Genomic DNA, 11,890 nt, shown 5'->3' with positions numbered 1-11,890 from the left:
GCTCCAAAAACAACCCCAACCCTAAAACTACCCCAAAACCAGCTCCGAAAACACCCCAAAAACAGCCCCCAAAACAGCCTCAACCCCCAAAACAGCCCCCACAACACCCCAAAACTATCCCCCAAAACACCCCAAAAACAGCCCCCCAAAACAACTCCAACCCCCAAACCAGCACCCAAAGCACCCCAAAACCACCCCAATGGTTCTTGAGGTTCAGCCCCCAGCCCCCGTGTTTTTGGGGTGTCAGCTGGGGCAGGGGGGGGCCCTGGTAGGTCGGGGAGCCCCACCAGGCCCATGGGGGAAAGGTGCAGCCGCCAGGGCCAGGCCACAGAGCCAGGGTGGCTGCCCCAAAACCCATCCCTGTCCCCCCCCAGCCCAGGCCCAGCTCCTGGGGGGGCTCTGACAAAAAGCGGGGTCCCCACACTGCCCCTCACCCCCCAGGAAGAAACCATTCAAGCCCGGTCCGATTTTTTTTTTCCTTTTAATGCAAAAAATAGCCAAACACATCTGCCGTCCCCCTGCCCACCCCCCTCCCCAGGTGTGTTTCCTTTGCTGTTGTTTTTTTTTTTGCTTAATATTTCCAGCCAAGCAGCTCCCCCCCCACCCCCCCCAGCCCTCCCAAATCTCCGCAGCTCTCCTGGCGTCCCCCCGGCTCCCCCCTTTTTTTCTTTTCTTTTTTTTTTTTTTTTCCCCCCCCCGGGGGATCCCCAAGGGCAGGAGGGACCCCGGCGAAGCGCTCGGTTACTTCAGCGCCGTCCTGCGGAGAGATCCTAGGAAGAAAGAAGAAGAAGAAAAAAAATAATAAAATAGAAAAATAAAACCACCAGACGAGTAGCGACAAGCAGGGAGCAGCCCCGGCACGCAGTGTAAACGGGAGGCGCCCCCGATCCGGAGTCCGGCTCTCCTGGGAAGCGACAGCACGACATGCTTTGTACACCCCCGCGGCACGCGGGGAGGCTGCGGGACGAAGCTCGAGCTGCTCTTGTTCTGCCTTTACGCACCAGGCTGAAAGGGGCTCGGAGGCTCCAAGCGGCTGCGGCGCCGAGCCCGGCCAGGCGAGGGAAAAGGGAAAGGGGGAAAAGTGCTGCGGGGAGAGAGCGGGGCCGGGGCTGGGCAGCTGGCGAACGGGGATAGGGGAAGGGAGAGGAAAGGAATACAAAAAAATAAAAATAGAGATATAAAAACCAACTGGTGTGGAGGAGGAGGAGAATACGGACAGCGAAGTCGGGTTGCTGTCTTCTTCCCCGAAGCAAAAATAATAATTAAAAAAAAAATAAATCCCAGTTGCGGTGACAGTGAAGAGTCCAGCAGAATTCCCTTCCCTGGGCAACGAAATAAAAACACAGATGAGGTACCTGTTCCACCCCATAGCCATCGCCCCTTCCCACAGTCCCATCGAGCTCCAGCCACTGGTTATTGTCTCTCTGAAATAAAACTGCCCGGGCCGTGGCAGGCCCGGAGGGAAGCACCATGCCCACGCCGGGCATCGGGAGCCCCGGCCCGGTTCCTCCCGGGTTGTTCAGCAGAGATCCAGTCTCTCCTCGGCCCTGCAGACAGGCAGGATTGTTCAGTGCTCCACGGAGACGGAGCCTTGTCCAGGTCTCACGTGTTTCTCCAGCTTTTTGTTTAAAAAAAAAAAAAAAAATTATATATATATATATTTTATATACAGTGCAATGAAAATATCCATGGAAACAAATGGGGTGGCCGGTAAGGATGCTTAACCAAAAAGCCCAAAATGAAACGGGTTCCCAGCTCTTCCCCAAACCGACGCTCGCCTTCCCCGCTAGTCCTCCAGGACCACAATCTCCACGTTATGGACCTGGTGCTGGTGGTCCTCCACGTCTCCCACCACCTTCTCCTCAGTCCTCAGCTCCGTCTCCAGGATCACCGCCTTGCCCTCCGCCTCGTCCGCGTCCGCCTCGGGGTCGGGCGCCGGGTCGATCTCGATGATGGTCTGCCCGTCGTCCGAGGTGCCCTCCACGGCCTGGATGGTGGAGGTGAGGCCCGACTCCATGGCCACCAGCTCCACGGGGTTCACCACCGCCGCCACGTTGGCCAAGGCGCCGCTGTCCTGCATGGCCGCCGAGCTGAGCAGCGCCAGGCTGGAGGACGGGTGGAGGGTCACCGTGTCGGAGGAGCTGGTCTTGGAGGAGGACACCACGGTGGCGTAGCGGAAGAGCTGGGAGCCGGAGGGCAAGGTGTGGACAGTCACCGGGCTGGAGCCTTGGCTGATGGTGGCCACCGGGATGTTGCCCACGGAGAACTGCTGCCCCACGGGCGCGATGGCGATGGGCGAGATGACGGTGAACTGAGGCTGCTGGATGGGGGTGGAGGGGCTGAGGACGGTGGCGGAGGCCGGGCGCTGCAGCCGGGGTCTCTTGGGGGGTTTGGGGGCGCTGACGGGCATCAGCACCACGTTCTGGATGGTTTGGGACTTCGCCTTCTGGTCCTTGGCGAGCTTCTTCTGCTCCTCCAGCTGCCGCTCCAGGTCTGCAGAGAGAGGATGGGAGCGGTGCGTGGGGCGGGGGGCAGCAAACTGGGAGCTCCCAGGACTCGAGGGCTCCACGAGCAGCCGCTGCAGCCCACGTCGGCGGCAGCAGGACCCCGACCACTCCTTCTAGCACTGCACTCAGGACCAAACTGTGCCAAGGGAGCAGCCCCGGGTCCTTGTTCTGCACCCGCTCAGCCCCTTGGCCAGCAGGCAGTGCCCGCACGAGGAACACGCGGTGCCCTGCACCACTCTGCTGCTTCCTTTATCCTCCTGCTGCCAGGAAGATGGGAGCTTTGCTGCCTGGGTGAAACCTGCTTACAAGGAGAGGACGAAGCCCCTCTGGGCAGCAGGAACAGGTTCCTGAGCCTGGCTGGGTCCTGGGGGCCTTGGACATGTGGGACAAGGACAGGACCACCCGGGGCAGCACAGACATCGCCTTGACCCTTGTCTGGGTCAGCGGGGGAAGCCAGAAGAAGCGTGGTAATCCCATTTACTCAGGGTAGTAGGGGAATAGGGCAGCCCAGCTAAGAACAGGTCCTACGGGGTGTGGAGAGGAGGGAGCTGCATCCAGGTCGGGTTGGTGGCTTCGGCTCAGGGGAAGCCACACGAGGCACTGGGTAGCTCGGCACCAGGAGCAGCAGACAGCTCAGCACTACACAGACAAGTTCATCAGCTCAGGCACAGCACCATGCTCAGAGGGCTGCAGCACAGCTCTCAGCCAGCAGCAGCACCTATGTGCTAACACCAACTGGATCGGGCTCCCAGCGCCAACACTTTGGCTGCTGCAAAGGGCTCAGCCCCACTTTGGGCTGCTGAACGCCCCCGAGCAGCTGCTCTGGGGCCACGGGCAGCTCCACTCAAGCCCTGGGATGGAAAGGGATTGATGGAGGTTTGTTTCGGGGCGATCTGGAGTGAAGAAGGACCCTAATAGGGTTCATGGGGGGTTACGTTGAGGGAAGGTTGTGTTGGTTCCCCAGAGCAGGGAGGGGACGAGGAGCCGAGGCACTGACCCTACCTGCCAGTGCGTAAAGGAACTGCTCTTCTCCTTGCTCCGTCTGGTTTTTCCTGTTGTCCAGAACCTTCTTGACTGTGTCCATCAGGCCAAATGTGTGAGCAACGTTGTTCAGGACTGCGGCATCTGTAAGGAATGTGCAAAGGGATGAGTGCCAGGTCCCACGGGGGGTAAGGGTCTCCGTCAGGTACTCGGAATGTGCTGTGATTACACCAAATTCTGTCTTTTGTTTTTTATAAAGCCATCCCTGTTCTTCCACGAGGGCTGGCTGACAAGGGCAGACCCAGCTCCCTCATCCTTCTGACATCCAAGAACTAAATAATCCCATTCACATGATAAAGAAAATGAAACAGAGATGTGTCACCCAAGCAGCTCGAAATTGCTGCAAATGAAAGCATAATTTGCAATCACAGAGATACAAACGAGATCTCCACCTACAAATCATCACCCCATGCTGCTGACAGTGTCATTAACATGCCAGCTCCACTGAAAGCTGTGCAAAATTTCTATTATAATCCACTGACTTCAATCACTCACAGCTTCCAAAAGCTGCCACCTACCAGACACGAAGATTTGCCAGCCCAAAGCTACTTTAAGGGGGGGAAAAATAAAAAATCCTGGGTAAAACGAAGTTTGTGGTTACATGGGTGTTCTCTCAGCAAGAGCATCAATAAGAAGTGCTCTCAAGCCCTGTGCTCACAGGGCCGTGTGCTGAACTGGATTAGGGCACTGATCCAAGGCAAAAATAAGCCTCAGAAAGGGAGGGGAGCTATTTTTAACCCAGATCAGTTCCTTCATCTGGTTCAGCCCCAAAACCAGTTTGTTTGGCACAAGCGAGGCCAGGACAAGAAGTGAGGGGGTAGGACCTGTTTACAGTCACTGTCGTGGAAAAAAAGTGTTTGAATGGCTCCGGTTTGCTCGGAGAATCTGCTCCAAGGAGCACCAGGAGCTGGGGACAGGCACCCCGTGGCCTCAGCACGCGGCTCCCTTTGGAGCAGCCTTCCCCACCGCAGGGGCTCCGGCTCACGACCCACCTGTCATCTGGAAGGGAGACTGGCCCAGCCTCTGCTGGACGCCTCTCAGCACTTCTTCTATCTCCTTCTGGATGTTGCACACAACCTCCTCCATTAGCCCCACGTCAGCGATTCCCTTCCAGAACATCAGCGTGTCCTCTGGCACGGGGAGAGGGGAGAAGAAGTCAACAGGCATGAGCATCGGTGGGCATTTCCCCACAAGAGGACCTTAAACCTAAGCCACGTGCAGCAAGAGTAACTTTGCAAGATGACTTCTAATTCAGCCGTTGGGGTGGATGTGACATGGAAAAAAAAAAAACAAAACAAACCAAAACCCAAAGAAACAAAAATAGATCCAGGAAGCAAGGCAGCAACAAGTTTTCAAGCAGCACCATGACCTCCAAGGCCACATTTCACTGTTTCTCTTTGTCCTCCCGAGACACAGAGCTTAAAATCTTTGAGGAAATTCTGCCTGAGCTTCTGCACTGACCCTGGGAGGGAAAGCAAGGCGCCACAGCCAGGGAAACACAGCCCGGAGGGCTGCCAGGGTACTGACACGGGCTGCTAACCACGCTGATGGCTTCAGCCTAGCTCCAGGCTGGGGGCCATTTACGTACTTTAAATAAACTAAAAACCAAAGAACCCTCAGTGTAACTAGTTACTAGCTCCGAGGAATCAGCCCCCAGGCCGGGGCTGAAGCCCCCAGCAGCAGCAGGGAGCTCTGCACGCCTGGGAAATGCTGGGATGGCCCCGGGGCTGTGGGGCAGCTCCGCCACCGCCTCCACTCCTGGGATTTCCATCTCCGCCTCGTAGCAGGCGGGCAGAGGGGGAGAAAACACCCGAGGAGCTTACCCGAGATCTCGTCTGTGTCCTTTTTCATGCCTTCCTCAGTGGCCATGGTGACGGCGGCTGTAAGCGCCGAGTTCCACTCGATCCCCTCCTCCATGCTCTCCTCCGACAGCGCGATCTGGGTGATGCTCCCTGCCAGACAGACGGCGTCAGCCCTCCCCGCAGCGCCAGCCCCGAATCCCTGCCTCGCTTTCCGCCCCCTCATCCCTCCCCGGCTCTTTTCCACTCTCATGGTCAGGTCGGTTTTGCCTGGCTTTTGTAAAGAAAAGCAGCTAAGAGCAAACGATGCCACTTCTCGATGGGCTGTGATGGGTCTGGGGCTTCTGGAGGGAGGGCCACAAACCCTCCAAAAACCAAACCAGAGCTCTGGGCTACAATTAAAAGAAAGGGATCAGAATAAAGAAGTGGGGAGCAAACAAGTCTCAGCCCAGCCACCTTTTTCCCCCTGTATCATCAGCATCAGAGATGCTCTGATCTCTCAGGAAGCGACAGGATCCAGGTCCATGCTAAATGGAAACAAATCCAACTTGATCCTCATTTTCTGGATCCATTTTGGGACACCTAAGCCAACGTTCAGCCACTGCAAGGTTTTCTCATGTAGCCACGGTGCTTTCCAGGAAATTCCCCTTAGCCTACAGACACCTCTGCCATCTCACCCGCCCAGGGCCTTATAGAGAAGTAACGATAGGGTACAGCCAGGAGCATTCTTCTCCTCTGACCTCTGCAAAGAGATCAATCCCTGCTCTGAAGCAAGGGATTAGCTGAGAACTTGTAGCTGGGGTGACCATCAAATCAGGCCTTCAGCCATCGTGCCCCATCTGCTGACGGCCAGGGGATGTGGAACAGAGCAAGAGGTCAGCGTGCCTGGACCCATCAGTATTAACCTTTGGTATAGACCCTCGGGTAGGAAACACTTCAGAAAGTGCTGCCCAGGCTCACACGGGGCTCCCAGCCAAGAGGGATCCCTCAAAGTGAGCTCCCCAGGCTGCCTCCAGCCACTGCTGCCCACCCAGAACTCCCTGCCCGATGCTGCATCAGCTCTCCAGGAGGACAGGGGAAGCGCCTTCCTCCCAGAAACCAGGGCAGCCTCCCGAACTGCCCTGCCACACCCGGGGAGAAGGTGCCGAGTGGTGTGGGAAACCCGATTTGGTAAGCCCAGGGAGGGAGAAAACACCAGGGGAAAGCTCGTGCCACTGCCAAGAGGCTTCCTACCGTCAGCGGAGGTGGGGGTCTGCACCACGCTCTGCTGGCCCGGCACTGGCGCCCGGGCGCTGCTGATCAGCAGGTCGAACTTGGTGCTCCGGCACGTGTTGGTGCAAACCTTGTCGTGCTGGTAGAAGTCGATTTGCCCCGAGTCCATCATCTTCCTGCGCGGGGAGGAGGGAGAGGAGCAGGCTCAGCTCAGGTCTCGGATGGGGGATGAAAGGGAGGGATCCACGTGGGGATAGTGCGGCCGTGGGAAGGAAGGGGGAAGGGGAACCCAGCGGCACTCTTGGCACAAAACATCTGTGGAGCTTTCAAATGGCACGCACAAACCAAGCCCCAGCTTCACACACACGTCTCCAGCTGGGGACCAGCCCCTTTCCACTTCCACCAAGCACCACGGCCCCCAGGTGAGGCTGTTTCTGTACAGGATGAGGAATCCTGCCCTGTCCACCAGGATCTCTGCCCCACAGGTGCTGCTGGCCAGGTAAGGAGAGCCCCCAGGAGATCTTTTGGGGATTGCAAGGCAGATAAAATGCCTGCTGGGGATCCTGCAGCTGCAGCGAGGAAGCCCTGAAGCTGGGCAGGGCGGCGGGCAGGTCACATACCTCAGCATGATTCCTCCGAGGCGAATGGCTCTCTTCCAGTCCTTTAGGGTTGACTTCCCAGCCAGGTGAACAAAATGCTTCGGGCTGATCAGCTGGTCATTGAACTGGCAAGGAGATAAGCACGGGCTCAGCAAACACAAGGGGGGGCATCGCTTCAGGAGACTGGCTGAGGGCACAGTCACAGCCAGGCCAGCTCACCTGAGCCCCCAGCCCTTCCCCAAAAGAGGAGCTGCTTCCCAAACCCCCACCAGCTCCAAACCCCTCAGCACAGAGTGCTTACAACCCAGCAGGGACAGTTTGCAGCACTCAAACCACACAGCCCTAGGCAGGAACAGTCCCGAAGGCTTTTGTACAGGTCATGAACCAACTCAGCTCCTTGTGCGAGCTGCAGTCATCTCAGAGATCATTCTGGGAGGCTCCCAGTACAGCAAAGAGCCGAGCAGCTTCCTGCTGCCACAGGTGAGCACTCGGGCATCCTCCTGCCCTGCCCCAGTGACCGAGCTCCCGCTGAGGGTCTCAGCAGAGTGCCCACCACAGCAGCACCCCGGGGCGCAGCCTCAGAGCACCAGCTGCTGCTTTAGCACGTTGTCAAGTGGAAAAAGGTAGCGGCAAGATCCCTCTTCTCGATGCAGCCTGCTCCCTGAGGAACTGACAGGAGCGGAATACCAGGACGCCGAGGGAAAGAGACAAGGAAGAAAAGCTCTGGCAGCTCTCACTACACTTCCCTGCCTGCCTTCAGCCCCACGTCCCTCGCCGTGTGCCAAACACAGCTCTGCTTTAGGCAGCAACCAAGAGCAGCACTGAAACGTAAGGTGGGTGAGAGGCCTTCCCCCCTAACCCACTCTTCCCTTCCTTCTCCCCATGCTACAAACATCAGCAGTGACATCCAGCACATGGCAAAGATGAAGTCACTCAGCTCCAGGACAGGGCTCAGATGGAACAAAAACTGTAAGGAAGTGCTGCAGAGGTAAAGGGCCAGACATGGGGAGTGCAGGAGAAATCTGCTGTGAAAACTCTCCTACCTTCACACACTTGACATTAATTCCCGGACAGACGAACTTCTTCCAGAGCAGGATGGCTTTGCTCTCCCCGCAGGTGATGGGGTAGGCAATCTCGATTTCCTCGTTGGTTTCAATGGTGCTGGGGTCTGAGGGAGAAAAGGCAAAAAATGAAATCTGCCACCCGAGAGGCTCAAATCCTACCAAGCACGAGCTGAGAGCTCACAAGCTGAAGACCTACACGCAGGAAACCACAAGAAGGGCTGCTCCTAGCTCAGGACCTGACCTCCTTCAGCCTTCTCCAGTTACTGCTCTAGCAGCAAGCAGAAAGAGCAAATCTGCTTCTTAATACAGCAGCACAAAGCTCATCGATTAGGAGAATGTGGGACTGGAAACCCAACACATCCGTGAGGTAGGGGGCAAGGAGAACAACCTTCACTTTGTGCAAAAAAAAGAAACATATTTCAGAGGTTTCTTGGAGCCCTGGTGTCCCTCTAGCAGAGAGATCGGCCATCTACTCCCTGTGTGCTCTCTGCACGTGCCGAGTCTTTGCTAATATTGCCAGAAGACCTGCACCCAGACAGGAAGCAGACACGAGTTAGGATTTAGTGGCAGCACCTAACGAGAGGGCGCTTTATGAGCCCTGCTATTGCTTGGGGTGGCAGGGAGCAGCTGGGGCCAGCCCGCTCAGTCCTGCTGAACGCTCAGCCCAAATCTCTACGGGTTTGGATCACCAAAAAAACAGCAACCAGAGCCCAATGTCCAGGACCCTGCGGGAGCCCTTCCCACTCACTGCAGGAGACCCAGGACCTCAGCACCCACCCGGGGACCAGCACCCACGGGGGCAGAGCCGGAGGGAAGCCCCCAGCCCCCAGCCCCCAGCTTGGTGGCCGTGTAGAGGGGGAACAACGCCCACAGCAGGCAGCAACTCACCGAGCCCTTCTTCCAGCTTGTGGATGGTGTGCGTTTCGACGGCCACCACGGCGGCGCTGGCCTCCGAGCCCTCCTGGTAAATCCTGTTGTGAAAGGGCCCACAGGTAAAGCAACCACATACGGCACGGCGCGGGGTTGAAAATCCCCCTCGTTGCTTTCTCGCCCTCGTCCTCGAGGGCCGCCCATTTTCTTTGACGGTTTTGCCATGGGCATTTTTTGGCACGCATAAAATTTCCTAACAGTCCCGGGGGCTGGGGCGGGCAGAGGTGTTGCCAGCCCTGCCATCGCACCGAGGTGCCCGCGGGGCAGGACGCGTCCCCCGACCTCTGCCTTTGATTTCTGACGCCCGCACCAACAGGAAGCGGAGCTCAGTGACCCAGGATTTCCCTTCCCTCCTGCGTGACATTCTGCAGCGCTTCGGGCGACTTCCCCCGGGGGGTTCAGGCGGGGAAGAGCCATTGTCAGGCCTGCAGCAGCCCCCTGCAAACAGCACGGGGCCGGAGCCGCCGCGTTTACACCCTGCAGCTATTCGGGATGAAGCGCCGGCCCTGCGAGGCTTCCCTCCGAAATCCTAGAGTCTTTGGGAGGATAACTAAAAACCCCGGGTGCCTGCAGGCACAAGGCAGCCTCGCAGGCTGTGTGGCACAGCCCCCCCAGGGGAATCGGCTGCGGGTTGACAAAATCCCACCCGGGGAAGGGCGCGTGGGGGGCTCGCCCCCATCCTCCCCATGGCGCAGGGACTGGCATCCTGCGGCTCCGCAGGACGGCTCTGGCCCTCGGGAGCCCGCTGACGGTGCCACACACAAAAGCTTTCCCCGCTTTCACCCGGGAAGCCTTCAGCCGGGGTTATTTTCCTCAAATAAAACCTCCGCGGGGGGCCACGAGGCGCAGCCCCCACCCCACCCCGAGCCCACCGCCCCTCGGTGCCCGACTCACCCCTGCTGCACGGGCTGGAGCTGCAGGATCACTTGGGTCTTGGTATCCTCCGGGTTCTCCCCTTCGTTGCCGTCACTTGGTACAACCACCACATCGCCCACAGGGACGCTCACCTCGGCGTTCGCCATCTCTCACATGAAGCCCAGCAGCGGGGGGCCGGGGCGCTGCGGAGGGCGAGCAGAGGCAGGGCTGCACCGCGGGAGCTGAGGGGGAAACGGCGCCGCAGCGCCCGGGCATCGTCCCCCACAGGTCCCGCTGCAGCAAACGGCACGGCTCCGGGCTGCCGGAGAGGCTCTCGGGTTCCCAAGGGGGGGGAAAATTCGCCAGCAGGGAGGCGGCAGGTGCCCAAACGTCCTCCCCAGAGGGGAGCTCGCTCCTCGGTGCTGGCTACGAGCAGCTCGTCTGGCGACGCCGTGCTGAAGGGCTCGGGGTCCCCCCAGCGCCATCTCGCTGGTAACTCGCCGAGCGAGGCCGTGTGTGAGGTTGTGGCAGCACCAGGAGAGTACGGGAGGAAGGATCCCAAAGCACGGCCTCATCCCCATGACCGGGGCAGGTCCCATCGCCCCCTGACATGGCCCTGCCCTGCCTGGGACGGGTCCCCCCCACAGCCCCACACAGCCCTCGAGGCGCTGTGTAGGGACGCACAGAGCTGGGGCTGCCCACAAATGTGCGGGATGGGATCGGCCCCGGGTGCGGGATGGGATCGGCCCCAGGATGGGCTTGGCCCTGGGATGGATTCGGCCCTGGGTGCCAGGCACTCGGCTCAGGCTCATCCTCACAGCCCTGAAAGCCACCCCGAGCCCCCACCGGCCTCCCCGGCCCCATCCAGCTCCTGCCCGGGGCTGAGCGCGGTGCTTGGGGGAAGCGGCTGCAGGGAACATGGAGCTGGTGGAGGCTGGTGGGACAAATGGGGCCGGAGTGAGGCCAGAACCGGAGTGAGACCGGAGTGAGACCAGAACCAGAGTGAGACTAGAAGCGGAGTGAGGCCAGAATTGGAGTGAGAGCGGGGTGAGGCCAGAGCCGGAGCGAAACCGGAGTGAGACCAGAATCAGGGCGAGATCAGAACAGGAGCGAGGCCAGAACCGGAGTGAGGCCGGGCGGAGGCAGGATCCGGAGTGAGACCGGAGTGACACCAGACCGAGGCCACCCACAGGACATGGCTCAGGGGGCACCTCCCTGGCTGGGGGCCACCCCCTCACCCCCATGCCCCCCCCCCATCCCCATCCCCCCGTGTCCCCCCCTCCCCTCAGGCCCCCCCCTTAGGGGATGGGGGGGGGGGGGGCGCGCCCGGTGCCCCCGCGGCGCGCGCGGGGGGCGTGGCCGCCCGGGGGAGGGGGCGTGGCCTCCGCGCTCCCCCCTCCCCTCCCTTCCCCTCCCCGCGCTCCCCCCCCCCCCCTCCCTCCCTCCCCCCGCAGGCGGACGCAGCAGCGCAATCCCCCCCCCCGCCCCCCCCCCCGCGGCGCGCGCGGCACGTACGGCGGCGGCACGCTCGCGCGCGCGGAGGGGGGGGGGGGGGGGGGAGCGCCCCCCTCCCCTCCCCGCCCCGCCCCGTCGCGCTGCCGTCGCCGCCGCCGCCGCCGCCGCGGCCTGGCCCCTGCCGGCTCCCGTAGCGCGGCGCCGGCCCGGCCCTTACCGTCGCCGAGCGGCCGAGTCCGGGGGTTGGGAGAGAGCCGGGGGGGGAGGGGAGCTCGGGGTGGGGGGGGAGGGGGGAGCGGGGCCGGGCAAGAGCTGAGCATGCGCAGTGCCCGCCGCGGCCTCGGCCGCCAGCACTTCCGGCCGCCGCCTGGCTTAAAGGGGCCGCGGCCTCCGCGCCGCTCCGTTGCTTTCACCGGGAGGCGCCGCAC

General features: G+C 60.4%; 1 protein-coding gene across 1 annotated transcript; it reads right to left on the bottom strand.

Moving 5' to 3' along the window:
- Positions 1-1,679: 1,679 nt before the first annotated feature.
- On the bottom strand, positions 1,680-11,718 carry GMEB1 (glucocorticoid modulatory element binding protein 1). The gene is made up of 10 exons (XM_032202450.1): positions 11,680-11,718; positions 10,047-10,210; positions 9,111-9,193; positions 8,202-8,326; positions 7,180-7,283; positions 6,581-6,735; positions 5,372-5,500; positions 4,541-4,678; positions 3,510-3,632; positions 1,680-2,493 (listed from the first exon to the last, which is right to left on the bottom strand). The coding sequence occupies exons 2-10, from the start codon at positions 10,172-10,174 to the stop codon at positions 1,787-1,789; spliced, it is 1,692 nt and encodes a 563-aa protein (XP_032058341.1). The 5' UTR covers positions 10,175-10,210; positions 11,680-11,718; the 3' UTR covers positions 1,680-1,786.
- Between the last annotated feature and the right edge of the window lie 172 nt (positions 11,719-11,890).

The sequence above is a fragment of the Aythya fuligula genome, chromosome 23 (genome assembly GCF_009819795.1).
Source record: "Aythya fuligula isolate bAytFul2 chromosome 23, bAytFul2.pri, whole genome shotgun sequence".
Taxonomy (NCBI): domain Eukaryota; kingdom Metazoa; phylum Chordata; class Aves; order Anseriformes; family Anatidae; genus Aythya; species Aythya fuligula.
Note: the sequence above shows the minus strand (reverse complement) of the source record. Positions and strands in the feature narration are given on the sequence as shown.